The following is a 23,328-nucleotide window of genomic DNA, read 5'->3' as shown; positions in this document are numbered from 1 at the left end:
AGCATATCATTTTAGGATTTTCTGCCTTTCTCTGTTTTATCATTGTAAACAGAATATCCCCAAAAAAATTAAAATAAGATGACAACTTTTATTTCTGGAATTTTATACCGTTGCATTTTCCTATAGTTTATAGAACCTGCGATCAATCAAGAAAATAATCAGCATATTCATTGATGATTAAAATAATAGTTACAACCCTACCTAAAGGGCGGGGCGATCCTTTACTGATATGGGCTATTAACTGAATTGATCTCAGCATTACATTTACAGGGCAACTTATTTCAGTGTGGCTGCTCGTACTTTTTGGTGGTTGTATGACACTGATGTAAAATCTGTCCTGAAGGCCCAGTGAGCTGATGAAGCTTTTGCATGATACTGCAATTATTTAAATAGATAATGATATGTATAGTAGGGATGGGCATTCCTCACCTGTTCGTACCGCATGCACACAAAAAGAGGAAGAGAGACTCTCTCCCCCCACATAAACACCGGCTCAACAAATGTCATCCAACTTTGAAAACGATCGCCTTTGGACAAATCTGTTAAGAAGCATGCCTTTAGCTTCATCTTTGAGATTACAGCACGTCCAACATCAGCCTCACTTCGTCTTGGCCATGGGTTATTGATCAATGGATGGACCGTCCGCTCGGCGCTTCACTCTAATGCCGGTGCTTAGCTGTGGTAGATTTATATGCTATCTCTACCTGCAGAGTTTGCACTGCACCACAGCCTCATTCATTTGCTGAAGGAGGTTCACAGTCTCACAGAACTTTTGATGGCTGCAGTTGTCTCTGCACGTCTCCGTGCGTTTGTTCGCACTGTGGCATCTAATCTCGCAACGCCACACAGTCTTTGCCTGGCAAAGTTCTGGAGTCTGGCAGTAACGTGTTCTTCCTCTCCATATGTTCTATAATGGCGGCCGGCAGACAGCTTTTAGGTGAATTTCCACCACCTGGTAAAAACGGGGGAAATAAGGAAGGATGGTAGTTGTATGTACCATTTTTTTTTTTATTTTTATGACTTGAAAAGATTTGAAAATCATGACCAATCCCTAATGTAGATTCATATTTAAAAAAAATATATCATTTGTTTTATATTTCAGTTGTTTTCTACTCAAAAAAGAAAATCAGTTTGTGAGTCACCTTTGTTTCAGGGTGGAGACACCTTGTGTATGATTTGTTGATTTTGTGATGAGGAACTGTTTTTTTTACCATGAGTCTGACTCACTTGTCAGTACAGTCAGTCAGCAGGCCTGATTATTTATCGGTGTGCTCATGACTGCAGAGGGTGGGAGAGTGACTTTCATACCTTCTTTGTTTTCATTTAGCCTTGTGAGCTTGGAACAATCACGACACCAGTGTTAATGAAAGAAGACTACAAAAACACAGTTGAAAGTGGATAACCTGCTGGGTATCTCACCCGACACCAGATTTTTTTAAATTCGCTTCGCAAAGCTTTAAAAGTCAGCCAAAGGTAAGAGTGATTTGAGAAGCTTACTCCAAACTTTAGTTTTTCATAAAGGTTTTGTTCCTGACATTAATTCAAGGTGACACAAGCTGCTGTTTTCCATCACATCCACGCCTTAAAGCCTGAAAGGGGAAAACTTGGATACTCAAAGCGTTCTTTATAGGGAGTGTATCACGTTAAAGAAAGACAAGAAATTGAAAAGAAAAAAAACATGTAAATGTGTTTTGCTAAAAAAAAACAACTTAACAGTGCCTTATGGAACCCTACCCTGATTATAAGGGAAGAGTTGGAACCAATGCCTTCCTCAAATAATGATCTCCCGCAGATGGATTTGGTTTTTCCCTTCTCTGACTTCTGTTTGGATGTGTGAAAATGCCTTCATCATCTGCTCTGCCTGTCTACACTGATAGCAGATATTGAATTGGCTGCTGTGCACGAGCGAACCCCCGCTGTGAGAGATCAATTGAAAGGGACAACCATAAACTGCTTCTGACCAACTGCCGCCAAAGCAGTTTGCCCAATTTAGGAATTTCTTACTCTTCCTGTTGCATCTAATATCGACATCAGAAGTTCATAAAATTATGTTCTTTTTTTTCTGTGTCCCATACACATTTTTTTTTTTTTTTTTTTTACTTTCTGATAAAGTAAACAGATGTAAAACAAATTTTTCAAATGTTCCATGTAAACTGTCTACCAATAGATTTGATATTTTTTTAATATCTTAAAAAAAAAAAAAAAAGACCTAAATTGTAATCATGAAAACGTGTCAATTTACTAAATTACTTTTAGCAAAATTTTCTAATTATTCTCCAATACATTTGAATAGTTTAAATAATGGTAACCGTTTGGTACAATTCCACATTACTCTCATACAGTATTTGACCTATTGAGTGCTGTCAAGACTGTATTTCTGCCCAACCTGACACTCGAGCTCACACACACACACACACACACACACACACACACACACACACACACACACACACACACACACACACACACACACACGTGTGAGCATGCTCAGTCAAGAGAAAAACCCCACAACTTGGTGAGGATTCCTCATTCTCTCGACTGTTCTCACCCCCCCCCCCCCCCCCCCCCCCCCCCCCCCCCCCCCCCGAGCCAGATTGCATTGTCATCCTGCTCGGGTTTTTGTTTTTTGTTTTTCTTCACCGATACCCGTGTTCACCTACGTTAGTAACTTAAGGCCTTTCTACTCTGCTCGTCTATTTTAAGACTGGGAGGGCAGTGTGCCGAGAGGGACAGAGAAACAGGCTGTTGCGGGCTGCGCTCCGTACAACGAGGCCAACACACACAGCGTTGAGAACAGTTTGCAAGACGACACTAGCTGGCTTGTTTACGGCAGAGGCTCCGTTTGGGGGAGGAAGTGGAGCCAGGGGAAGCAGGCAGGCAGGGAAGAAAGGAGACGGGGTTTACTAGCCTCAAGAGAGTCGGAATTCCTCCTGAGCCGTTCCCCCATTTGGCTGGCAGTTGTGAAAACAATTGCCTGGCATTTACTCTCTGTGTGCAGATGGAGTCCCAGCTATGAGTCAGCTTTGAGAGCAGCAAGTGGTGGAGAAAGTGGTGGGCTTGTGATCTCCTGCACAGCCAGTATAAGCATACTTACAGCGACACTTGGTTTTACATGTCGGGCAAACTCCGCAGAGCTGCTGCGTCACTTGCATTTCTTTTTCGTACTCTGCTGTACTGCTGATATACGTAACTTTTATATCTAATGTTTGGTTGTTTCTTGTAACAAAGATTAGTTGACTAATAAAGACATGTCTGTTTCTTGTTTTTCTAGGGTTGTCCCACAGAAGATGCTATGCTGATGCCCTGAGCTGAGGGAGCCCTGACTTCATCCCCTCACGTCGTCATTTGTTATTCCCCACCTGGTCCGCTCTCCATCAGTCACCAAGCGCCAACAGCAGCCACCGCCACCTTTTCCCCACCCCCCTCCTGCCCAGCCTGCCGTCACCATGACGTCGGAGCTGGAGAGCAGCCTGACCTCCATGGATTGGCTTCCTCAGCTGACCATGCAGGCCGCCATCCGCAAGGCTGATGCCCAAAATGCCCACGGGCCAGGCATGGGCAAGAAGAGCACCCTACTGGATCCTAACACCACGTTGGACCAGGAAGAGGTGCAGCAGCACAAGGATGGAAAGCCTCCCTACAGCTACGCCAGTCTTATCACGTTTGCTATCAACAGCTCGCCAAAGAAGAAGATGACACTGAGCGAGATCTACCAGTGGATCTGTGATAACTTTCCCTACTACAGGGAGGCGGGCAGTGGCTGGAAGGTGAGGAAAAAAATGACATATAGCCTTCATTTATGCAAGTGGAAAATGTTTATTAAAATGCCATAGTGATTGTGGTTGTAGCTGGGCTTTTAGTTTACCTGCTAGTGACATATTTCTTGGTTACAAAAAATGGACATGGTAGTTTACTTACAAACAGACTTATAATGGTGATCGCTTTCTCAGTCAATTGAAAATAGTTCCTGGAAGGCACAAGTTTGTTGTGTTTTAATACGGTTTGAACAACAATGGAGTGATAAGGCACAGGGTGAATCGGCTAAATCGGACTTTGGGCACAGTAAGTACTGTCAATAGGAACAATTCATTGTTGTTTATTTGTCTTTTTCTGGGAATTGTTCGCAATAAGAAAAATACTGTAAATCACAAAAGGTATGCTTTAGCAGACACTCTGATTTGATGTCAGAAAATATAGAAAATTAGTTTTAATTGATTGACCTTTTGTCAGTTTGTGTATTCTGTGTATTCACATGTTGATACCTCCTCTGACCTTACATTTTGTGAGAAGCTTTTGTCAGCATTTGTAGAAGCGTTAAAATTTATATTCCCTGACCCAAATGATTGTTTTACGGGGGCTGGGAATCATAAATAAAGTGAGATGCCATTGGTAATCGCCATTGTCACTTCTGAGAAAGCTCCGAGAGAAAACTGTGAGTGTGCCAAATCACACAAAGTGCCTTACTCCTCCGAATGAAAAATGGCGCAGCCCTGAGAGAACCATATGAAGTGTAAAACCCTGGATTAATATTCAGAGAAGTGGCCCCTATCTGTGCGAACACAGTCTAAATAGCCCATTCATGGGTGGTATTATTCATTGCAGATGCCTTGATAGGAGAAGGCCATTATGTAGAAGGAGAGAGCCAGTGCTGTGTCATCATCTCAAGGAGCCCATGATATACAGAGATGAAGCTATGCTGATTGCCTTTTAAAGGGCCCAGATGGAAATTGATATTAGAATGAGTTTTCCAATCAGTCGACGTTTATTGGAAATAGAATCTTAGGCACTGCTTTATTGCAGTCAGACAAGATGTATGAAGCCCATTTCCTAGGGCGACAAGATCTGGCGTGTGTACAGGCTGTTTTGAGGTGTGTGTGTGTGTGCGTGTGTATGCGAGTAGGTGAGCTGGAGATGAGAAAGCATGTGTTATTATAAATGGATTGATTTGAGGTTTTGTGGCAAGGCCTTTAGTGAGGAAATGAATTGTTTTATTTTGCAACCTTTGTTTCTTCTTTTACCTCCAGCATCCCTTATTTAGTTGTCAGCCGCAAAGCAGCATATGTGCTGTCACTCTGCATGTATTTCTGCATTACGTTACAGGCATTGTCTCCAAACATTGATGTTAGCTCTGCATTTTGTATACCACCTTCCTTCTTTAGTATTAGTACAAGGTCTTTGTTATTGGATTTGTTAACGAATCTATTCGTGGTCACTCCGTATCTGGTAAGCTTAGAAACTGCGCATTTTTATTTTTATCCAGAGAGCAGCTCTGAGTAAATTATCATTTCGGGGGACTGAAGTGGTGAAATGTTACGCTGGAATTATAAGTTCCGCGTCTGCGAGTACGCGAGAGTCCTCTAGAGTCCGCTTGAGTCCGCGCGGAGGTGTTGACTCTGTGTGGACATCCGCATACCTCCAATTTGTTGTTGCCATGCAGACCAAAGGTCCGTCTCTACCTGTGCCTCTACAATTCAACTTGAAAACAGTACAAAGGCTATCAAATGGGCAACAATGCCCAGGGTTTAGTAATAAATGTTCCTGTGTACACTGATCTACTGTGCATGTAGGCAAACTTGATAAAGTCCAAGAAACATCGATGTGTCCATTTTGTCTGCAGCTCTTCGTGTACTCGTCTGCCAGAGAGTGTATTCAGGTCTCTATACGTGTTCACAGACTCGTATATTTGAGAGCGTTACTAACTTGCTCAACTAAAATAACTGTAGATAAGACAGAGAGCATTTAGTTAACACTTATCCAAAGCACTGTGATTGCATATACTTTTTATACATCTTAGAGTGGGAGGCCTCAGTGGGAATCAAAACTGATGGTGCTGGCAGGGTTGACGCTTTGCTCTACCCACTGAGTTACAGTTCCACCAGATACAGCCGAGAGGAAGAAATGATATTAACTCACCAAAGCTCGTTTAATGTGTTGCTGTTACTGTGTCTTTTAGTTCTTTTGTAGTCAAGAGCGAGTTTATCCCATCTTTAAGAAAAAAAAAAACACAGGGATGCGGTTATGTCATAAAAAATTTAAAAAAAAATCTTGTTCTAAAAAGACTAACAATCATAAATAGCATGACATTTTTAGAGATTTTTATGAAATTCCAGTTGCTTTTTTAGATTTGAAAAACTTAAAGAAGGGCAGGTATCATATGTAGTGTTTTTAGAATTACACGATTTTTAGATGTGGCTAAAGCCAAAGTGATTGTGATTGTGGACAAAATGCCTGCAGGCAAGGCTAAAGCCACATTTTAAATGCAAGATTCAGTCCACAGAAAACAAAATCTCAATATCACAGAGTTTGTAGACCTTGCATCATACAGCAGGTTATGTTACAGCAATATAGTTGTTGTGAAAACTTGGTATAGAGAGGTTTCTGAAAGGTTTAGTGTGATTATTCAGCAGTACTCAAAGAGGTTATTTGTTTTAAAATCACTTTGCTAGAATTGTGAGTCTTGAGTACACAGTATAATACATAGTATTCAATATGTATATACATAATTACTTTTTTATTATTTATTTTAGATACCGTGGAATTTGGGGGATTTATCATTTATTTTCAGCGACCACATAAAACTCGCTAAATATAACATGTTGGAAAGTCAAGGTTTTTTTTCAGTGCCAGGTGTAATATAGATTTGACGTAACTAGAATGATGTCGTTTGTACGAGAGTAGTTTAATTAGTCAGCGTCGGTGGAGACTGACGCTCTTCAAGCACTTTCTGGTTTAGTAAAAGCTTGCACGGATCATCAGATTCTGGCCTAAATGTGGGTTGCAACTGTAGAAATACCCTCACATTCAAAAGTGTGAAAAACCACATCACTCTAACCAGGATGCTGTACAGCGCAGGAAACACTGAAAGAGCGGTTTCAAGATGTGCTCATGGACTTGGAGCCTGCGTCACAATTTCTTTTTGTTCCTTGATTCTTGTTAATAGGGTGTTTTCCCTGCCATAGATTTTCTGAGAATCTAAACTACTGAAATAATGAATATACAATAGGTATAAAATCTTGTCATTGCATAAGACATTGAAATGAAATCCGATATTACTGTTTCCATACCTGGGGCATTTGAACAAGCTGCAATAGCCTTAGGTTTGTTCCTAATGTTTTTGTGCTTGGAGAATTTTCACATCCCATCACACAAATGATATTTTCATCTAAGCCTGTGCACAAGCCTTAGGAAAGGTTCCTCCCCCAATCATCAGGAGGTCACTTGGAGCTTGTTCAGTTTTTTGGGCTTTTTGGCTTTAAAATCCAGAGATACTCAGAGATTTGGGAGAAGAATAATACCTAATTGAAATGGTTTGATTCTCTAATATGCATGGAGCAGCAACATTCTCCCAGCACTGTGGCTATTACTATGAAATGAATCCACCTATAGTGAGGCTGAGTAGGCATGTTTGTGTGTGTGTAATTAGTTGGAAGCAGGCATGCCGGGGTGGGGTGAATGTAGGTCGGATGTAGTCATCGCTCCTCTGTTCCCCTGGAGATGTCAGTCGCAGGAATTTGGGACTCAACGCACGCATGCGTCTGTTCAGTATGATAATGCAAGCTGTGCCTGTGAGATGAGACCTGGCTAATCTGGGCACCAGCAACTCATTTAATCATCTCAATAGAACTCCATTAGCCTGCGCTTTTAAAAAAATATCAATAAGTGCTGTCAATAAAAGCAGATAATTCATCAAGGTCAAAAAATGTGAACGCTGCCTTCGAGAGTGCAGAAAATGTGCTCGGCATCTATGAGCAAGCAATTAGTTGGTGCTTTTCTTAACACCCTGTCTGGCTCTCTGAGGCACTTTTGTTTCATGTTTTGCAGGTTTGTCTAAGGAGTCTTGTGCATGATTCAGCTCGTATACTGTAGCTTCCTTGTCCTTCTGTTCTTTGCATGTAAAGCATTGCTTTTTGAAGATCTGCCAGATTGCTTCAAGATATTTCACATACCAGGATTCTTAAACACATATTTCCAAGAAATTTATAAATTCTCGCCTGCAGTGCTGTTCTTTTCTATAATGAAATATACTGTCTTTTTTGTCATAACGCATATTTGTTGACGAATCTGTTGGATTTCAAAGCCATTACAGGCAATGTAAGCCGGCCCAGATGACTCCTCTGAGATTAAAAGGTCAATGGGAGCAGTCCTCACCCACAAGGTCAGAAGTCTGTGTCTTTCTCCCTGTCAGCAACGCTTAGCAAAGATGATACTTGTAGGATTTCAAAGACTTGACTTTGGGCGACATTCATTATTTAAGAATAGGAAAATTCAGTGCATGGTTTGGATTTGATATTGATATATTTGGATTTTTGTGAATATGTAATTTCTTTAAATTGTAAATGAGAATTTTTGTTTTTGTTTTTAATGTGGAGTCTTGGTGTGAACAGTATTTGACTGAATGGAACAGGTGCTGAATATAGTTTTCAAGTCAGTGGTCGCAAGTTCTCGAATCTGCTCCTTCTCTTCATGTCTTGCATGTCATGAATGACAAATCAGCGCGCTCTCACTTTCGCTACGTCTGCTTGTGGGGCAAATGTTGCATAAATGATTTGCAAACTTGTCAAGACACTTGAAGGAGGTGATGCAGAGGAGTGGGTATTTCCCCCCCAGTCAACATCTACCTGCATGCATCGTGGTGGGCAGTATGGTGGAACACTAGCAGCACACTCTTGATCGACAATATATCGACAATATTTTCCACATTTTATTCAAATTACTTGAAGCGCTGATTCACCAGATTGGTCCCTTTTTAACATTTTAGAGTCTTAAGTGGATTTCAGTGATGGTTCACCCGTGTCAAAAAGGGATCCGTGTGTATTATTTTCCGACATTAAATTACAAGCTTCTTTTTTTTTTATTACAGTATGATGAGATGTTTCTTTCTTGCTTTTAGCCAAAAAAAAAGGAAAATTTTAATGTAACTGCTTGAACATTATTTTAAAAGGCAGACGGTACTTCTTTTCATGAGAAGGATGGGTGTGGATTTTTTCTTCTTTTACAGAATAAAGACGTGTCGTGATGCAAACTCGTTTTAAATAAAATTCACTAACTCTTGCTGTTGCAAGAAAACCTAAAATTTTGAAAATACATTTAACTAGCTATAATAATTAGTTCCCTTTTCTACATTTTAATATTGACTTAACTCATTTTTACTGGTAAATGCACTTAATTCCAATTTAGTGCATTGCATATATATATATATATATATATATATATATATATATATATAAAATATACTGATTTAATATATTATTTTGGTATTATGATGTAATGAATAAAGCATATAGACCGCTGTCTATGTGAGGTCCCATCCCCAGCTCCAACTCCAGCCTGTCTGAGTAAATAAGACTCTGCTCACCTTAGCTCAGGCAGAGACAGAGTGACAGTTTGTTTGATTTCTTTTCTGGTATATTTTCTGTTTAAAAAAAAAAAAAGAGAAGAAAAAAACACCTGAAATGTTGACCTCCATGCTCATCTCAAACCTTCTCCCGGCTCCTTCCAGGCTCACTTCAGGCAAAGTGTGTAAATTCCCCTCTGCATTTCTTCCAGGTGAAGAATGCCAAAGAAAATCGGGAGCAATTCTCAACCAGTTTAGAAATGCTTGAAATGTTTGCTCTTGAACTTTAACTGTTGAGGAGATTGTTGCTACTGGCATGATTTTCTTTTCTTTTCTTCTCTTTCACACCTGTGTACAACTAAAGAAAATTAGTTGAAACAGAATGTAGGCTAGTGTTGATTGCCTAACAAACATTGAAAATCCCACTGCATTTTCACTGAGGTCCATACCTCTTACATGATCTTGTTAACAGGGAAATATAGCTTTGGTCTGTAAATCGTTGTGTACAGAGATGAGGCACAGAGCTCCCTTCTGCAGGGGCCCTGGACCTTGCTTTGATCTCATTATAAAATGCAAATACACAGCACCCTAAACAGATCAAAGGTTCAACTTCCCATTGGATCTGAGGCTTAATAAAAGCAGCCCGGAGCAGTTTTCTATTTTTTAAAGAAGTGATTTGGGTAGCCACTGGTCCTCCAGGACATTATTTACTCTGGAGATAATGTTCTTGGTTCTGACTAGTTACTAGCCACAGCTCAAAATCCGTGCTCCTGTTGCTTATTTAAATAAGATTGGTCAGGTATGAGCATTCGTGCCTCCTGCCCCTATCTCGCACCTCAAGCTTAGGTTTGCAGGGCCTGAAATCTGAAAGTGTAAAATTGCTTCGGTGCCAGACTCCGATAACTTCATTTACTTTCTTAGCCTGTATCATTATTACACCGTAAAGCAAGCATTTAAATTTTAAGAGCTTTGCTGATACTGAATTTTTCAGCAGCTCTGATACATATTTAGAGTTATACTCTGTTCATTTCGTAATGTGCAAACCCAAATTCCAAAGTTATCTTTTTTTTTTTTTTTTTTTCACTTCAGAAATGTTTCCTTTCTAGTCCAGTGTCATATTAACTTTGGCCAAGACGCAGTCTGATGAGTGATGAGGTTATGCTGCAGTATTTTTTTGCGCTGTCTTTTTCTGAATTCCTTGTTAATTGTAGAGACAGCAGAAGTGGCTGCATGCTGGCCCAGCGCTGACTTTTTCAGGCTGTAGGAGGGGTAGTGATTCACTCGGCAGCCAGTTTGATCCTGCTGTGAGGCGGGTTCCCGTGTCAGGAAGCTCCAGCCTGGCCACCCGCCCACCAGCCTCACCTTGCACCCGCCTACCGGCGCCCCACCGCTCACGCTCTGGCCCTTAGAGTGGGCGGGGAGAGCAAGCTGGCAGGACTTGGCATGGATACATTTTGGCAGGAGCTGCTGTCCCCACACTCCGCTGAGTGAAGTGCTGACTGCAGTGCAGAACATAAAAGGCCTGAGGCTCCTATCGCTTCCTCATGTGGCCTGCGGGCCTGTGTAGAGATGTTGGCTTCAATTTTATTTGAAACTTTAGCTGTCTTTTTGACAGGCAAGGCAATGGTCGCCCAATTCATCCACTATATATTTGACTGCTGTTATCATTTCAAACCGTCATTAACCCTAACACCTCCCACCCATCTGCTCTTTTCGCTCACTGAGATGTGATGCAACAGCTAGTTGTAAAAGTCATCAATTGATCCAGTGAACTTCCTCCTCCGTGATAATGAGATCTATGGAAGTCGATACCTGACTTACAGAAAGGGACACGTTGTTGTGTCAGAGTCATTCATATTGCAGATAGCACTGGACAATGACAGAAGTTGATCTCTACACGCAGTTTCGGTCACAGCTCCAGGCTTTAAAAAGAACCCAACACTTAATCAGTTTGCATTGTTGAAGCATGCTCTAATGGAGAAATATAAGAGGCCAAGGCAGCACGATCTCTCTGTAGTTTTGGTCTGTTGGATAGCTAGTTTTTCTGTTATTCCCTAGTTAGTTAAGGTTTGGCCTTTGTCTCAGTTGGATAGAGGTTTGAATATGAGATTTGTAGCCTGACATATTTAGCTGATTGGCATAAATGGTATAATAACTGGGGAAACAATTAGGATCTCGATTTTTATGTCCTTTTTCAGAGCTTTCCATTTATGTTGTGTTTGAGATGGGGACCTACAGCAGGCATTGGCCTTGCTTTGTCACACATCTGTAGTCTGATACGCTGTTGGGTTAGGAAATCACCCCCAGTGACACAGTTAAAGTTATGAACTGCAAGGAATATGAAACACATTTCAGAAAAACTCATACCTGGAAAAATCATTAGCTAGTTTGTAGATTTTTCAGAGGGGAAGATGAAGGGCCATAGGTAGCTGCTCAGAAAATGTTCAGTCATCCTTCTGTGGCCAGAAAGATTTCAACAATAACTGCATTTCATTTTCTCAGTGAGTGGACTTTTCCCTCTATCTGCTTTGTGGGCTGTCGCCTTTGTGCAATGCAGAGTGCAGTTTTTACTGCACTTATTTACAGTAAAAGCTTAATATTGCTGGAAAGCCTTATGAATATTTCCACAGCATCATTTTCAGAAAATGAATCAGGATAGCCAGTATTTTCACCCTTGTTTAAATTATGTTTATTCTTGGGAGTGCTGTTAGGGTGAACATCAAAACCCCATTCAGTTATTTAGTAAATATAACTGAATTAATTACAGGTATTCACATATGAAAATGTTAAATTTTTTTGAGGAAATGCTTGTTTTGTATTGTACTTCCTCAAGTCATTATATTGTAAGATTGCATAAAAAAAAAGGCACTATTTCATGGTGATTTGAAAAGGTCTGCTCTATTGTCTTTTAAATAGCAGTGACACAACAAAAACATCACATCATTACCAGGTGAGTCTGTAGTTGGTAACATTCGCTGTTTTAGCCACACATTAAATGGGACTATTTGAATAGCACGTTAACGGTATAATCACTCCTCTAAATATGTTGGCCAATTTGAGCCAGCAGCAGCTCTCTGGTAGCTCAAAGGGTCCAGTAAACACAAGCTTGGTGAGCCGGCACAGACTTCAATAAACTGCCTTAGCAACATGTCTCAAGATAATAAACGCCGTTTCTTTGATATTAGTCCACGCTATAACAGTGATAATGTTATAACGTGTGCTGTTATTATCATCTAGCGGGATACATTTCCGTGTGTGATATTTTAGAAGCAATTTCTCGATATCAAATGCTGCCCTTCAATAAATTTGCAACATGTACATACAGCTGGAATCATTAGTTTAGTGATCGATTAGGGTAAAAAAAAAAAAAAAAAAAAATCCCTTATAGAAAAATACTAATGAGAAGTTCATGTCAGACTGAGTAGTGGCATAGTGAAATAATGGTTGATCAGTGTGAATATCAGGTTACCTCTTGTTTACATTGGGGTCCCAGATTGTGCCTTTTAACATAGCGTCTTGTATGCGCGCTGGTTTGTATCCCGACAAGGAGGAGTAAAAAGGAGAGGGATATGCTGATGAATTGTGCATGCTGTAAATAGAGCGCAGTCCTTGAAATCCGCCTTCAACACAGAATCTGCCCTGTTCAATTAATCTAAACTGGGTTAAAGCGGCCACTGCATCCACTGGCTCCATCTGTATACAAAAGACAATTTCCACAACTCATTCAGGGAACCAATATTTTAACAATTATCTTTTAGTGTTAGGAAGAATGATTGATATATATATATATATATATTTTTAATGTAATTAATAATATTCATAATTAAGATAGCCTGCTCTCCCTGAAGAACGGCTGCCTCCTGTGAAGCTCGCAGCTAATTTATCTGCCTGCGCCGTAGCTTGCGCACAGCATTTCCTTTTTTTAAATGAAAGGGAAAGAGGCTACAGGACTAATTAGCAGAGGCTAGAGAAAGATCTTTTAAAAAGGTCTAGAGCAACCTGAGACTGCTGATATGGTCAAAGGTCTGTAGCCTGACTGAGGTATGCCCTCCAATGAATAGCCGCTCAGAGTGACTGAGAGCTCAGCCATGCTGTCTTACATCCAGACTCTAGGTCATTCACATCTGATAGGAATTTTAAAAGGAGTAGACTGGCCCAGATGATTGGCATGTTGATAAAATCTGCATGGCAAGTAATTATCGTGGGAATAAGTCTGGCCAATGTTGTTCCATTTCATCTTTGTTTTCATCCACCCTCTCTCTTCTCTAGCAATTATTTAACCCAAGTCACCTTCTGTGCCAGTCTCCTGCAGCTAATGGCTTCACTCTGCTCCTTCCAATCCCGGATTTTTTTTTTTTTTTTAAGACTGAAAGGCGAGCAGCCATGTGTCTTTACATGATTCCGCTGCCTGCCATTAACGGCATCTTATTGATAAAGATGTCACTGGCAGAGAATATGTAGGAAATGTTTTTTTGTTTTTTTTTTGGTCCTCTGCCTTGTCACTGGAGCAGGATGGCTGTCTCTTATCCCTGAGCGATATTTGATCATCCTGCTGGTGCGTCCTCAGTGGGGTCAGCGGTCTGTGAGAAGGGGGACAGTGACACAGCTGTGGCAGCCAAGTGGAACCAGTGATGGATGACATGCCAGAATGGGCCACGCTGCCTTTCCGAGGCGCCCGTATTGACAGGCACAGCTCTTGCATCTCACATTCAGCATCAGCAGGGCTAATCGCGGGTCATGCTGGCCACAAATGTGACTCGTGAGTATCGCTCCTGTAATTGCTCATTTGTCAACGTCACATCTCAAAGAGCAGGTTCCCGCAGCCACATTATTGAATGGAACTTGCTGTAATGGACAAACATATAAAAGAAACCAATGGAATTGCAACACAGGGCAGTGTAAGCATTTCACACTTTGTCACCTCATGCAAATTTGCCATAAGGAAGGTCCTTCCAGAATAAAAGCGTTCCTGGTGTTTAAAGTGGCTATTATATTTTTCTATTAATAATGGCTCATGCTGTGTAAAAGGCCGCTTTTTTTCCCCGGTATTTGACGGTAAAAGCTACATTGTGTTTCGCTACAAATTGTGTTGGCTTCTCTCTAGTAGTATGTAAATTGTTTTGTGAGCGTGTGTGTTCATGTGTGTGCTCACAGTGATTATAATCCAAGCCCTGGCTCTAAGCCCTTCAGCCTGTGCTCCACTAGCCGCAAGGCCACAGCCTCTCCCCACCAGTTAATTGCATCTGAATTAGTCCATTAATGTGGCCGTGTAGAGGGATGAAGGGGTGCACGGAGGTGTCTGGCCTCTTTTGACCACTGCAATGTATTATTAATGGGTCAGCAAGTCTGGCAGCTCGGCATTAACTTGGCTAATGGACTGTAGGGTTGGTATGTGATTCCTTTTCACAAGGAAATCAAATCTAATACATAGATTAGAAGGAAAGCTTTTCTTCGGCTTATTCGGTAAGTCAGAGCAGTGGTTAACAATGAGGCCTTGCTCCTCGTCGTTCTTTTGTGATTTGCTCCATGCAGACAGTTACTATGGGGAGTCCAAGGTTATACTGAGTCATCGGCCTTTGTCTGTCATGGACATGTCATGTACAGTGATGTACTTTGCAAATTAAAAACTAAGAATCAGGTTAGATTATTATGGATCATGGTGAATGGTTTACTTTATTCTCAGCGTGTGTGGTAGCCTTCAGGCCAAGTCTAATCAAATCAGAATCAGAATCACTTCATTCGCCGGGCATACAATGGACACAGGAATAGAACTTGATGATACAGCGCAGCAGAGTAAGAAAATAGGAGAATGAAATCATAAAAAGAGCACACAAAGTTTAAGTCATGAGAATAGTGGGGGAAAAAACACGAGAATAAAATAGCCTTAAAAGAATAATAAAGAAAAAATATATACAAGTTATTTGCAATCATAATGCGATGATGGGGGAGAGGAGGCCACTCTCGATGGAGGCTCTGTCGGACTGTATGTGGGCGTTTCTGGAAGTCCACGACCATCGCCACCATCTTATTGACATTGAGTTGACATTAGGTTGTTTTCTGTACACCACACTGCGACACGGTGTTTATGTAGTCCAAGTCGTAATTGTCCTTGATAAGTCCTAGGACTATGGTGTCCTCAGCAAATGTGACAGCTTGATGGAGGCGTAGGTGGAGGAGCTGTTCTTTTGCTGCATGGATATGAGAAGAGAACGCAACCATGTGGAGCGCCTGTGTTTGGGGTGAGAGGGGCAAGACGGGTGGATGCCAAACTGCACGTGTTCCTTCCTGCCGGTTAGGAAGTCCGTAATTCATTTGCAGACGGGGTGGGGTACCTGCAGCTTTAGCAGCTTAGAGAGAAGGCTTTCTGGGATGATAGTACTGGAGCGCTGGCATCGGTGCTGGACAATTTCAAGTGTCGTGGTGTGGTGGAGGCTGAGGTTAATAGCGTCGTGCTCAGTGGCTGGCTCTGTAGGAGAAACTGATTCTGATACCAGGCAAAAGGAGTCTTCAGAAGCAAAGTGTTGAGCCAGCCATTTCTCTGTTATAAAATGAGTCTTTTATTCGGAGGAGTTTCTAATTTAAACTATATTTTAAAAATGGAATGACCGCGTTTGAATTAATAGTGGTATTTCATTGCAGTTGATTTTGTTTCTCGATAGTCAAAAGAATTTGACGATGCAAACATAAGGTTAAGGAGTTCTTGTGACCATTTTATTTATTTGCAGTCTGATGATAATGTGCATATTGAGCAGCAGCATAAACTCTATCATGTTTGTGTACACATGCAGGAACAATAAAAGGTCAAAACCTCTCCATTTTTTTCCTCCGCTTGATCTAATGTGGTTTCAGTAGGACTTGTTCTGTTTTGCATTTCATCTTCCAAACATCGCATTTTACAGACTTGGTACTCAGATGGAAAATGTGCTCCTTTCTTCTTGAGCCTGCAAAGAAAAGAATCTACACTGAAGCGCCCAAAAGGCTTTCTGTGCCGTTGCTTAATTTGTCTATCTCTTAAATGGACAGTTGGCACTACCCCGTCACCATTAGTAGCTACAGTCAGTTCTTCATTGTTAGTGGGCACTGTAGTCAGCAGGCTGCTGTGAGCCATTGTCAGAGGATAGCATCAGAGGCCCTTCTTCTGGCTGATAATTAAGTGGCGTACTGACAAACGGCTTTCATCAGATCCCTCATGTGGAACTGAGAGCATGCGAAGGCTTTCAGGGAGGATAAACCGGAGGACGTCACTTTGCCTCCAATCTTTCATGGCCTTGTGCTGCCTCTGCAGTGGAGGAGGAAGGGGAGAGAAAAAGAGCCCTGTGCAGCACAGGAGAAGAGTGCGAGCCGATGTCGCTCAGAGAACTACGCTCAATTTACAGCGCTGAGCAAGGCGGCTGTCTTTGCCGATACTGTCAGTCTGTTCTCTACCAGTTTCCCTGTTTCTCTCGAGTGACCAAGCATACAGTTATGTGCTACATCTTTTTTCCCCGTTTGAGAACGTGTCAATTATTTTAGTTTCCTCAAGGCTGACATAACTTGTGATGACTTTAGGCACCGGGTGTGACAAGAGTAGATAGACACACAGGATTTTAGCCAGAGCCCACTTTTGTGACGGTGACATAAAATATACCATCACTACAGCTCTCCTGCATCCCCCCATAAAATCAAGGACGTGATTACTGCTGTTAGCAGGCTTCTCTAATTTTAGTTTTTATGATTTCTTTTGGTATTTATTTTGTAATAATACAAAAACAGTTGTCTGTTACCAACCATTGAGACAGAGGGTCAATTTAGATCTATGTATTATCTTAAGCTTTAATTATCAGAGCTAACTTACCAGCAGTTTCCATAAGCAGACAACTATAAAAGATTTTACCTTTGAATATAATTACACATGAATGCATGCAATGATTACAACGGTGAAAAGGTCATTTTAAGTATAAAAGTAATGTAGTTCTAATCCTTAAATTGGTGTGGTTTTCAAGATACAGATGGATTATTTAGAGATAACTTCAAGCAAAATATACTGATTAAGATAATTGCTTGAGGCATAGTTGAGCCTTGGCTAAACAAAGAGATGTACTTTCTTGATCGCCTTATTTTCTCATTCGTAGTATGAAAAAAAACCATTCCAATTTGTTCAGTGTAATCAAACACAAAATTGACAATCCTGGCTTTGCCCCACACGAGGCTGACTCCTGATTTCCTGCAGTAGTTGTGTCACACTTTTATTTCCGTGACTATCTTCTAATCTTGCCATGTCTGAAACTTTGCCTCCCAGCCTAATCTACTGTGTTGTATTGACTGGTTTACTGTTGAATAGTGTTTGCTATCACTCAATCCTGCCAATTTCCAAAGAGCTCTGGCCCATCATCATTTCGTCTGAATTCTTCCTGGTTCATTGCCAATGATAACCCTGTCGAAGGTCAGAGATGTTCTGAAATAATCCACTTAATGGAATCATGCTAGATTTCTGCACACTGCACTGTGCAGTAGTGTACCAACACCAGAGGTTGTACGAGGCGCTTTGAATGTGTGCAGTTTAGTTTCGAGCGAGCGAGTGAGACTGAGTGGGAGAGGTACAAATATCAGTAAAAAAACGAAAGAGAGACAAAGACAGATAGCTCTCTGAGGGGCTGTGATCAAATAGGCCTCATATGAGTGGCTCAGGGCTTTTGTCATAGTGTGACCTGCCATTCAGTGCCGCCTTAAGTGAATTTTCCCCCCACATTTTTTCAAATCTGCGGTGACCGCCTCCCAATTTATAAGGGGAATGCTCGAATTTCAAATGTAGCATTCAAGCCAGGGCTGTAACCTCAAGTGCACCTAGATAATAATGCAGAAGTTTGGTTTTTTTAGTTTTTTTTTTACTTTAATTTCTCCAGGTTCTTTCCAGGGTTAGCCTTAAAGGGAAAAAAAAACACAGTTAGAAAAGGGAATGTGGGTGCAAGTGCCTGAGTGAGATTGAGTTCAGAACATTTATATTGGAGCTTTTGGTCTCTAACCCCACTGCTTCTGTTGAAAAGGGAACATCCTTGGTGCAGCATTCATAAACTTCTTATATGCCACTAGAGAACTATGGGGGTTTTGTGATGGCTCAGCCTATTGTCTGAGCTCTATAGGATGCAGTATCCTTGGATCAACCGCAACAAAATTACTTGCCAGATAAAGTTGGTTTGCTTTACTTACTTACGTATTATAGAGGTTTTCATACTATTAAAATGAGCAGGTAGACTTAGGGTCCACTTTTACTGTGTTTGCAAATTTCTTTCGTTAACGTGTGTGGTCTGACAGTGGTTAATTAATCCGTACGCAGCTCGGTTCAGTGTGGCTGGTTGTGGTTATCAGGAATAATCTAATGTTGCTGTGTAGATATCTGTTGGCTGGTTTGTGGTTATCTCAATTTTTTTTTTTTTTTATTATTTTTTTTTACCTTTATTTAACCAGGTAATATCAATTGAGAACCAATTCTCATTTACAATGATGACCTGTCAGCACAGTCCTGAGGTGCATGTTTTTGGAATATTTTTTGAAATAAATGTCTCTCTTTACACATCTGTCTGCTTTCTTCTGCCGATGAATAACGTTTTGGACTGCAGCCTCCTCTGTCTGTACACTTTACCTCTCCTGCAGAGTGAATGTATGGCGCTTTAGCCTTTTGGAAACAATACACCTGTGGAGGCTGACGCAAACAAGTGGCCTGTGTTGTCATCTAAATTGGCTTCCCCTGTAGTTTCAATCAGATTTTGACAGCTTTGATTCTTTTTTTCTTTTGTCCCACCATTATTTTTACTTTCATTAATTGGTCTCTGTAGGTCTCTTAAAGTCCAAACATGTCACCATTGTACATGTTCTGAAAGCATTTTGTTGCTGTCACTGTTCTTACCACTCCTGATAACATGTCTTTTTTTTTTCTTTTTTTTAACTCTACACATTGAATCGCTTATCAAGCTAATTTCTGTCTTGCATCTATTGGCCTCATTTTATGAGTCCACCAATGAAAAATGAGTTTAATTTAGCCAAATGCTCACTGTTGAGGGGGGCGGGAGGAAATACAATTTCCCCATAGTGTCATCTCCTGCAGAAGTGGCAGTAGAGTTTTAATTACTATAATACCTCAGTGTGCTGCACGAGATGACCTGAGTGTAGATAGCAAAAGTTAGTCATTATTTCAATTTTCTTGTGCCTGTTTTCCTTTATCATTGCATTGTGAACATGGACGTAGAGCGCTCTTCGCACGGAGTAACAGGTTATTATATTTATGACAGATTTCACCTTGGCATGTGTTTTTCTGCAGCAGGCAAGCAAACTGTTCATGTTTTATTAAAACTACATACAAGTGAGTAAAGATCAGAGACTAAGGGGTTTAAAACCCAGCATGCCAACACATTACTACGAGATGCCAAGGGAGGCAGATCAAATGCCTTTGAAGATGGTAAGAAAAAATTAAAGTTGAAAATCGTTATAGTTGACTTCATTGGTATTTGAGTGTGGGCTTTAGGTCTCTGTAGCTTTGCAAGATTCGAGGGAGCTTTGCGGTGTGCTGGGCGGTGTGTGTGTTGGCGTCTGACGGTGTGGTATCAGTTTTGGGGGGGCGGTCACTGTTCTCAGTAAGACTTTAATGTGTGCTAAATAGTATTAAATATGTCTTTAATAGGCTCTTGATGTGATTATTTTTTTCACCCAGCTGCAAAGGTGGTAAAGGTGTGTGGTAAAGTCAGCAGGCGATAATGGTTATAAGTGTTTAAAAAAGCGTCTCGCTTTGGCGTCACACAGGAGGTTTTTATCCCATCGATCAGAAGAGCCTTGTTCCGATTGCCTTAGGGGTCACAGCTCTTCTAACAGGAAGCTAAATCATCTGCCGATTGCACCTGTAAAAATGTACCTTTCTCTACCTGAGTGTGCCAAGCATGTTTTTTTTATTATTATTATTATTTTTTTTAAAACGTTTTTTTCATAAGCAGCGCCTTGCTGAGCAAATGCTGTGGCATCCCACATGCCTTCCCACACCCACTACAAATAGACAGCGAAGGTGCTACATTCCGTGGCCTCGGTGCAGATCCCCGAGGCTGAGGAGTATGTTCTGTGTTGGTGGGCATGTCACCAGGTCCATATGAAATAACAAAGGCCTAAAAATACAGTAATCTACCTGTGTGTGTGTGTGTGTGTGTGTGTGTGTGTGTGTGTGTGTGTGTGTGTTGCGCGTGTTTGCGCGTGCATGCTACTGTATCTGTACTGATTCACTTCCCGTTTCTTTTATTGTGAGCTTCTGTTCTACCCTCAGTTCTTTCTTTCTATCTTTATGAATTATCAATATATTTTCAGATACATTTTCTGGTGATTGAAACATCTTTGCAGCTTTAATTTTGGCCTTGTTGGCTGAATGTGTAGATTTTGGTTTTTTTTGTTAGGTTTTGCGTTTTCTAATTCTGTTCAGAAATTATATTTTGTTTTGTTTGTTTGAAATGTGGTTTTAATTACTTCTTTTTTTCAGCAGAATTAGGTTCCTGTAACGGCAAAGACGTGACACGCGACACATGGCACACCGCGGCGCTATTGGCATGATATTGATTGGAAACATAAAAAATGCGGCAGTCTTCTAACGTGCAGCAAATGCTGAAATGAAAGAAATACATAATGATATTTTTCCCTTGCATTAAGTAATTTTCACATAGTGAGCAAATATTGCTTTTTCACTATTGTCTACCATGACATTTGCTTCTCTTTTAAGCGCTACCTCTAGCTCATTATATTGTCAAAATTATACATGTTAATTAACACAATTAACATGTATAATTTTAAGTAGCCGGCTGTAAGGTCTTCCTGTCAGTCTGTCTCTCTCCCCATTTGTCTGGCTGATGTTTCTTTCACTCATCCGCTGATTGACCAGTTATTCCTCTCCTATCCACCATTCCAGAAACAATTTCCCCTTGGCGATTAATAAAGTAACTACCTAACCTACCTAACCATTCATTTACAATTCTGTATTTCTGAACAGCTCTCTATCATCTATCTCACTAATAGCTCAAGTCTTTTATAGTCCCATCATTTAGACTTGCTGACAGGTCAGTCAGAGGTTAAGGTCCTATCTTCCATGCAGGAGTGTTTACTTTGGTTTGCCTGATTTGTCAGTCTCCCCTCTTCTAAGAGTAAAGATACTCCACACAAGTTATTAGATGTGGCAACAGTCCTGAATGTATTTTTACATCGCTGTTTTTCCCACTCTAAAAGCCCTGCATTCTGTCTGTTATTTGATTATTAATGTGAATTTTTTTTTTTTTTATACAAAAAAGGATCAACTTGAAGCAGGAGGGAGAGATACTGTGAATGGTTATACCTAATGTTACCTAAACTAATCTTAACTTGCTTTGGTGCTGTATTTTTCCTGAGACCTGCTTTTTTTTTTTTTTTTTTTTTTTTTTTTTTTTTATATAAATGTGAAGGAATAATTTTTCCTCTAAATGTTTGCCTTCATGAGCAGCTCCTGTAGTGGAGGTCACTGTAATGTTTTAACCACTGGTTCCTGACACCGTTTACTCCCGCCTATTTTCCCACACACTGCAGTGCTAGGGAAAACACTTTGATCACAAGGCAGAAAATCCAGCAGCATTTAAGTTCCCCTCCATTGGAGTTTAATCTAAACACTTTAAGAGCACTTCTAGGTCATCTCAGACTCTCACTTGGTCTGAGGAACAGCTTCAGGTAAACTTAAAACTGGACTAATACCTCTTTGTTGCTTTTTGGTAGTTGTGGGAAATAAAAGAGTGGGCAGAGCGTTGGTTGGTTCGAGCCCCCGCACACTTTATTTTTCTTTTTGTCTAGAGGCATAAAGTTGCATAAAGACGGTGAGAAAGTGAGAAGGTCCGGAACCTTCAGTAGCATTGATTTGTTCACGTTGGACCACAGTGGGAGTCCTCCTCTCCCTCTCTTGCTGATGTTCGTCCCCATGTCATAACTGGTATGTGTGCATACACATGTCTGTCCCAGCATGCCGCGTTCGCTCCCTTGGGTCCCTGACCATGTGCGCGGGGCGCCTCCTCCTCCCCAGCTGTGAGGAACAGGGCTCTGACATGGCCTGTCCCTTTAGCTCACTCTGAACGTTTGACACACCGAGCGCAGAGGTCAGCCTGACCTACTTTCCCCTGGCGGCACTTCTGCTGAGCTCCAGCACTCCTCAGCAGGGGGGGGCAGCGAGGGCGGAGCTGCTTACGCCTCCACTGCTGTCCTGGTGTGTTAAATCACCGCCATTTGTTCGGAGACACGTTCCAGTGTGTGTGTGTGTGTCTGCGTGTTTTTTTTAGGTCTGTAGGAGGCATCCCACGTACATGCACACACACACACACACGCACCCACACACACACACACACACACACACGCACCCACACACACACACACACGCACACACACGCACACACACGCAAGCTTGTGCTGAGGTTGGATATGAAGTGCTCTGTGGGGGTTGCAGGTAGATGCTGGGCAGCACTTGGGCAGGACCCCTGCAGTGAGCTCTGTCTGACTCACTTTGTGTACAACTGTTAACACCCTCTGACCTCTTCCACCTACTTCATTTCCCTCTACTGTAGATCCACTTACACCCTTATACTAACTTATTGCCTCAAAGCTACGCCTTCTATTCACAATGACCTGGATGGTAAATCTTAGGAGCTGCTGCTCAAATACTGACATATTATTTATTTAACCAAAAGTAATTGGCCTTCATCTTTCAGCAGCCTTTTCTTGTCTCGTTCTCTGCTTTCTCTTCTACTGAGCAAATACACTATGATGTATTAAATGCAGTGACTGTCACTGTTTTTGTGTTTTTATTTTCCTTCCTCTGCTTCTGTTGTAATATTTTAACATCCGGCTTTTCGCACCGGTTCATCTCTTTTTCTACAAATGACCCACAGCCTGTTAGTTTCACACCATATATGTGTCTAAAGCAGTGTAAAGAGGACACAACATGGGATGTCGCAGGCACAGGGCCTTTCAGGAGGACA

At 41.2% G+C, this 23,328-nt stretch overlaps 1 protein-coding gene across 4 annotated transcripts in view; it reads left to right on the top strand.

Annotated features, from left to right (window-relative positions):
* Window positions 1-23,328, top strand: part of foxj3 (forkhead box J3) — a 75,647-nt gene that overhangs the window by 26,703 nt on the left and 25,616 nt on the right. For all 4 annotated transcript variants that reach the window (XM_069145676.1, XM_069145668.1, XM_069145655.1 and 1 more), the window contains one exon: window positions 3,272-3,767. In XM_069145676.1, the coding sequence (XP_069001777.1) occupies window positions 3,447-3,767 (321 nt within the window). In that variant the 5' untranslated portion in view covers window positions 3,272-3,446. The remainder of the gene's footprint in view (window positions 1-3,271; window positions 3,768-23,328) is intronic.

Source organism: Embiotoca jacksoni, unplaced genomic scaffold (assembly GCF_022577435.1).
Source record: "Embiotoca jacksoni isolate LCO1_2020_lvr unplaced genomic scaffold, fEmbJac1.0.p SCAF_1, whole genome shotgun sequence".
Classification (NCBI taxonomy): domain Eukaryota; kingdom Metazoa; phylum Chordata; class Actinopteri; family Embiotocidae; genus Embiotoca; species Embiotoca jacksoni.
This window is presented reverse-complemented; position numbering and strand designations above follow the sequence as displayed.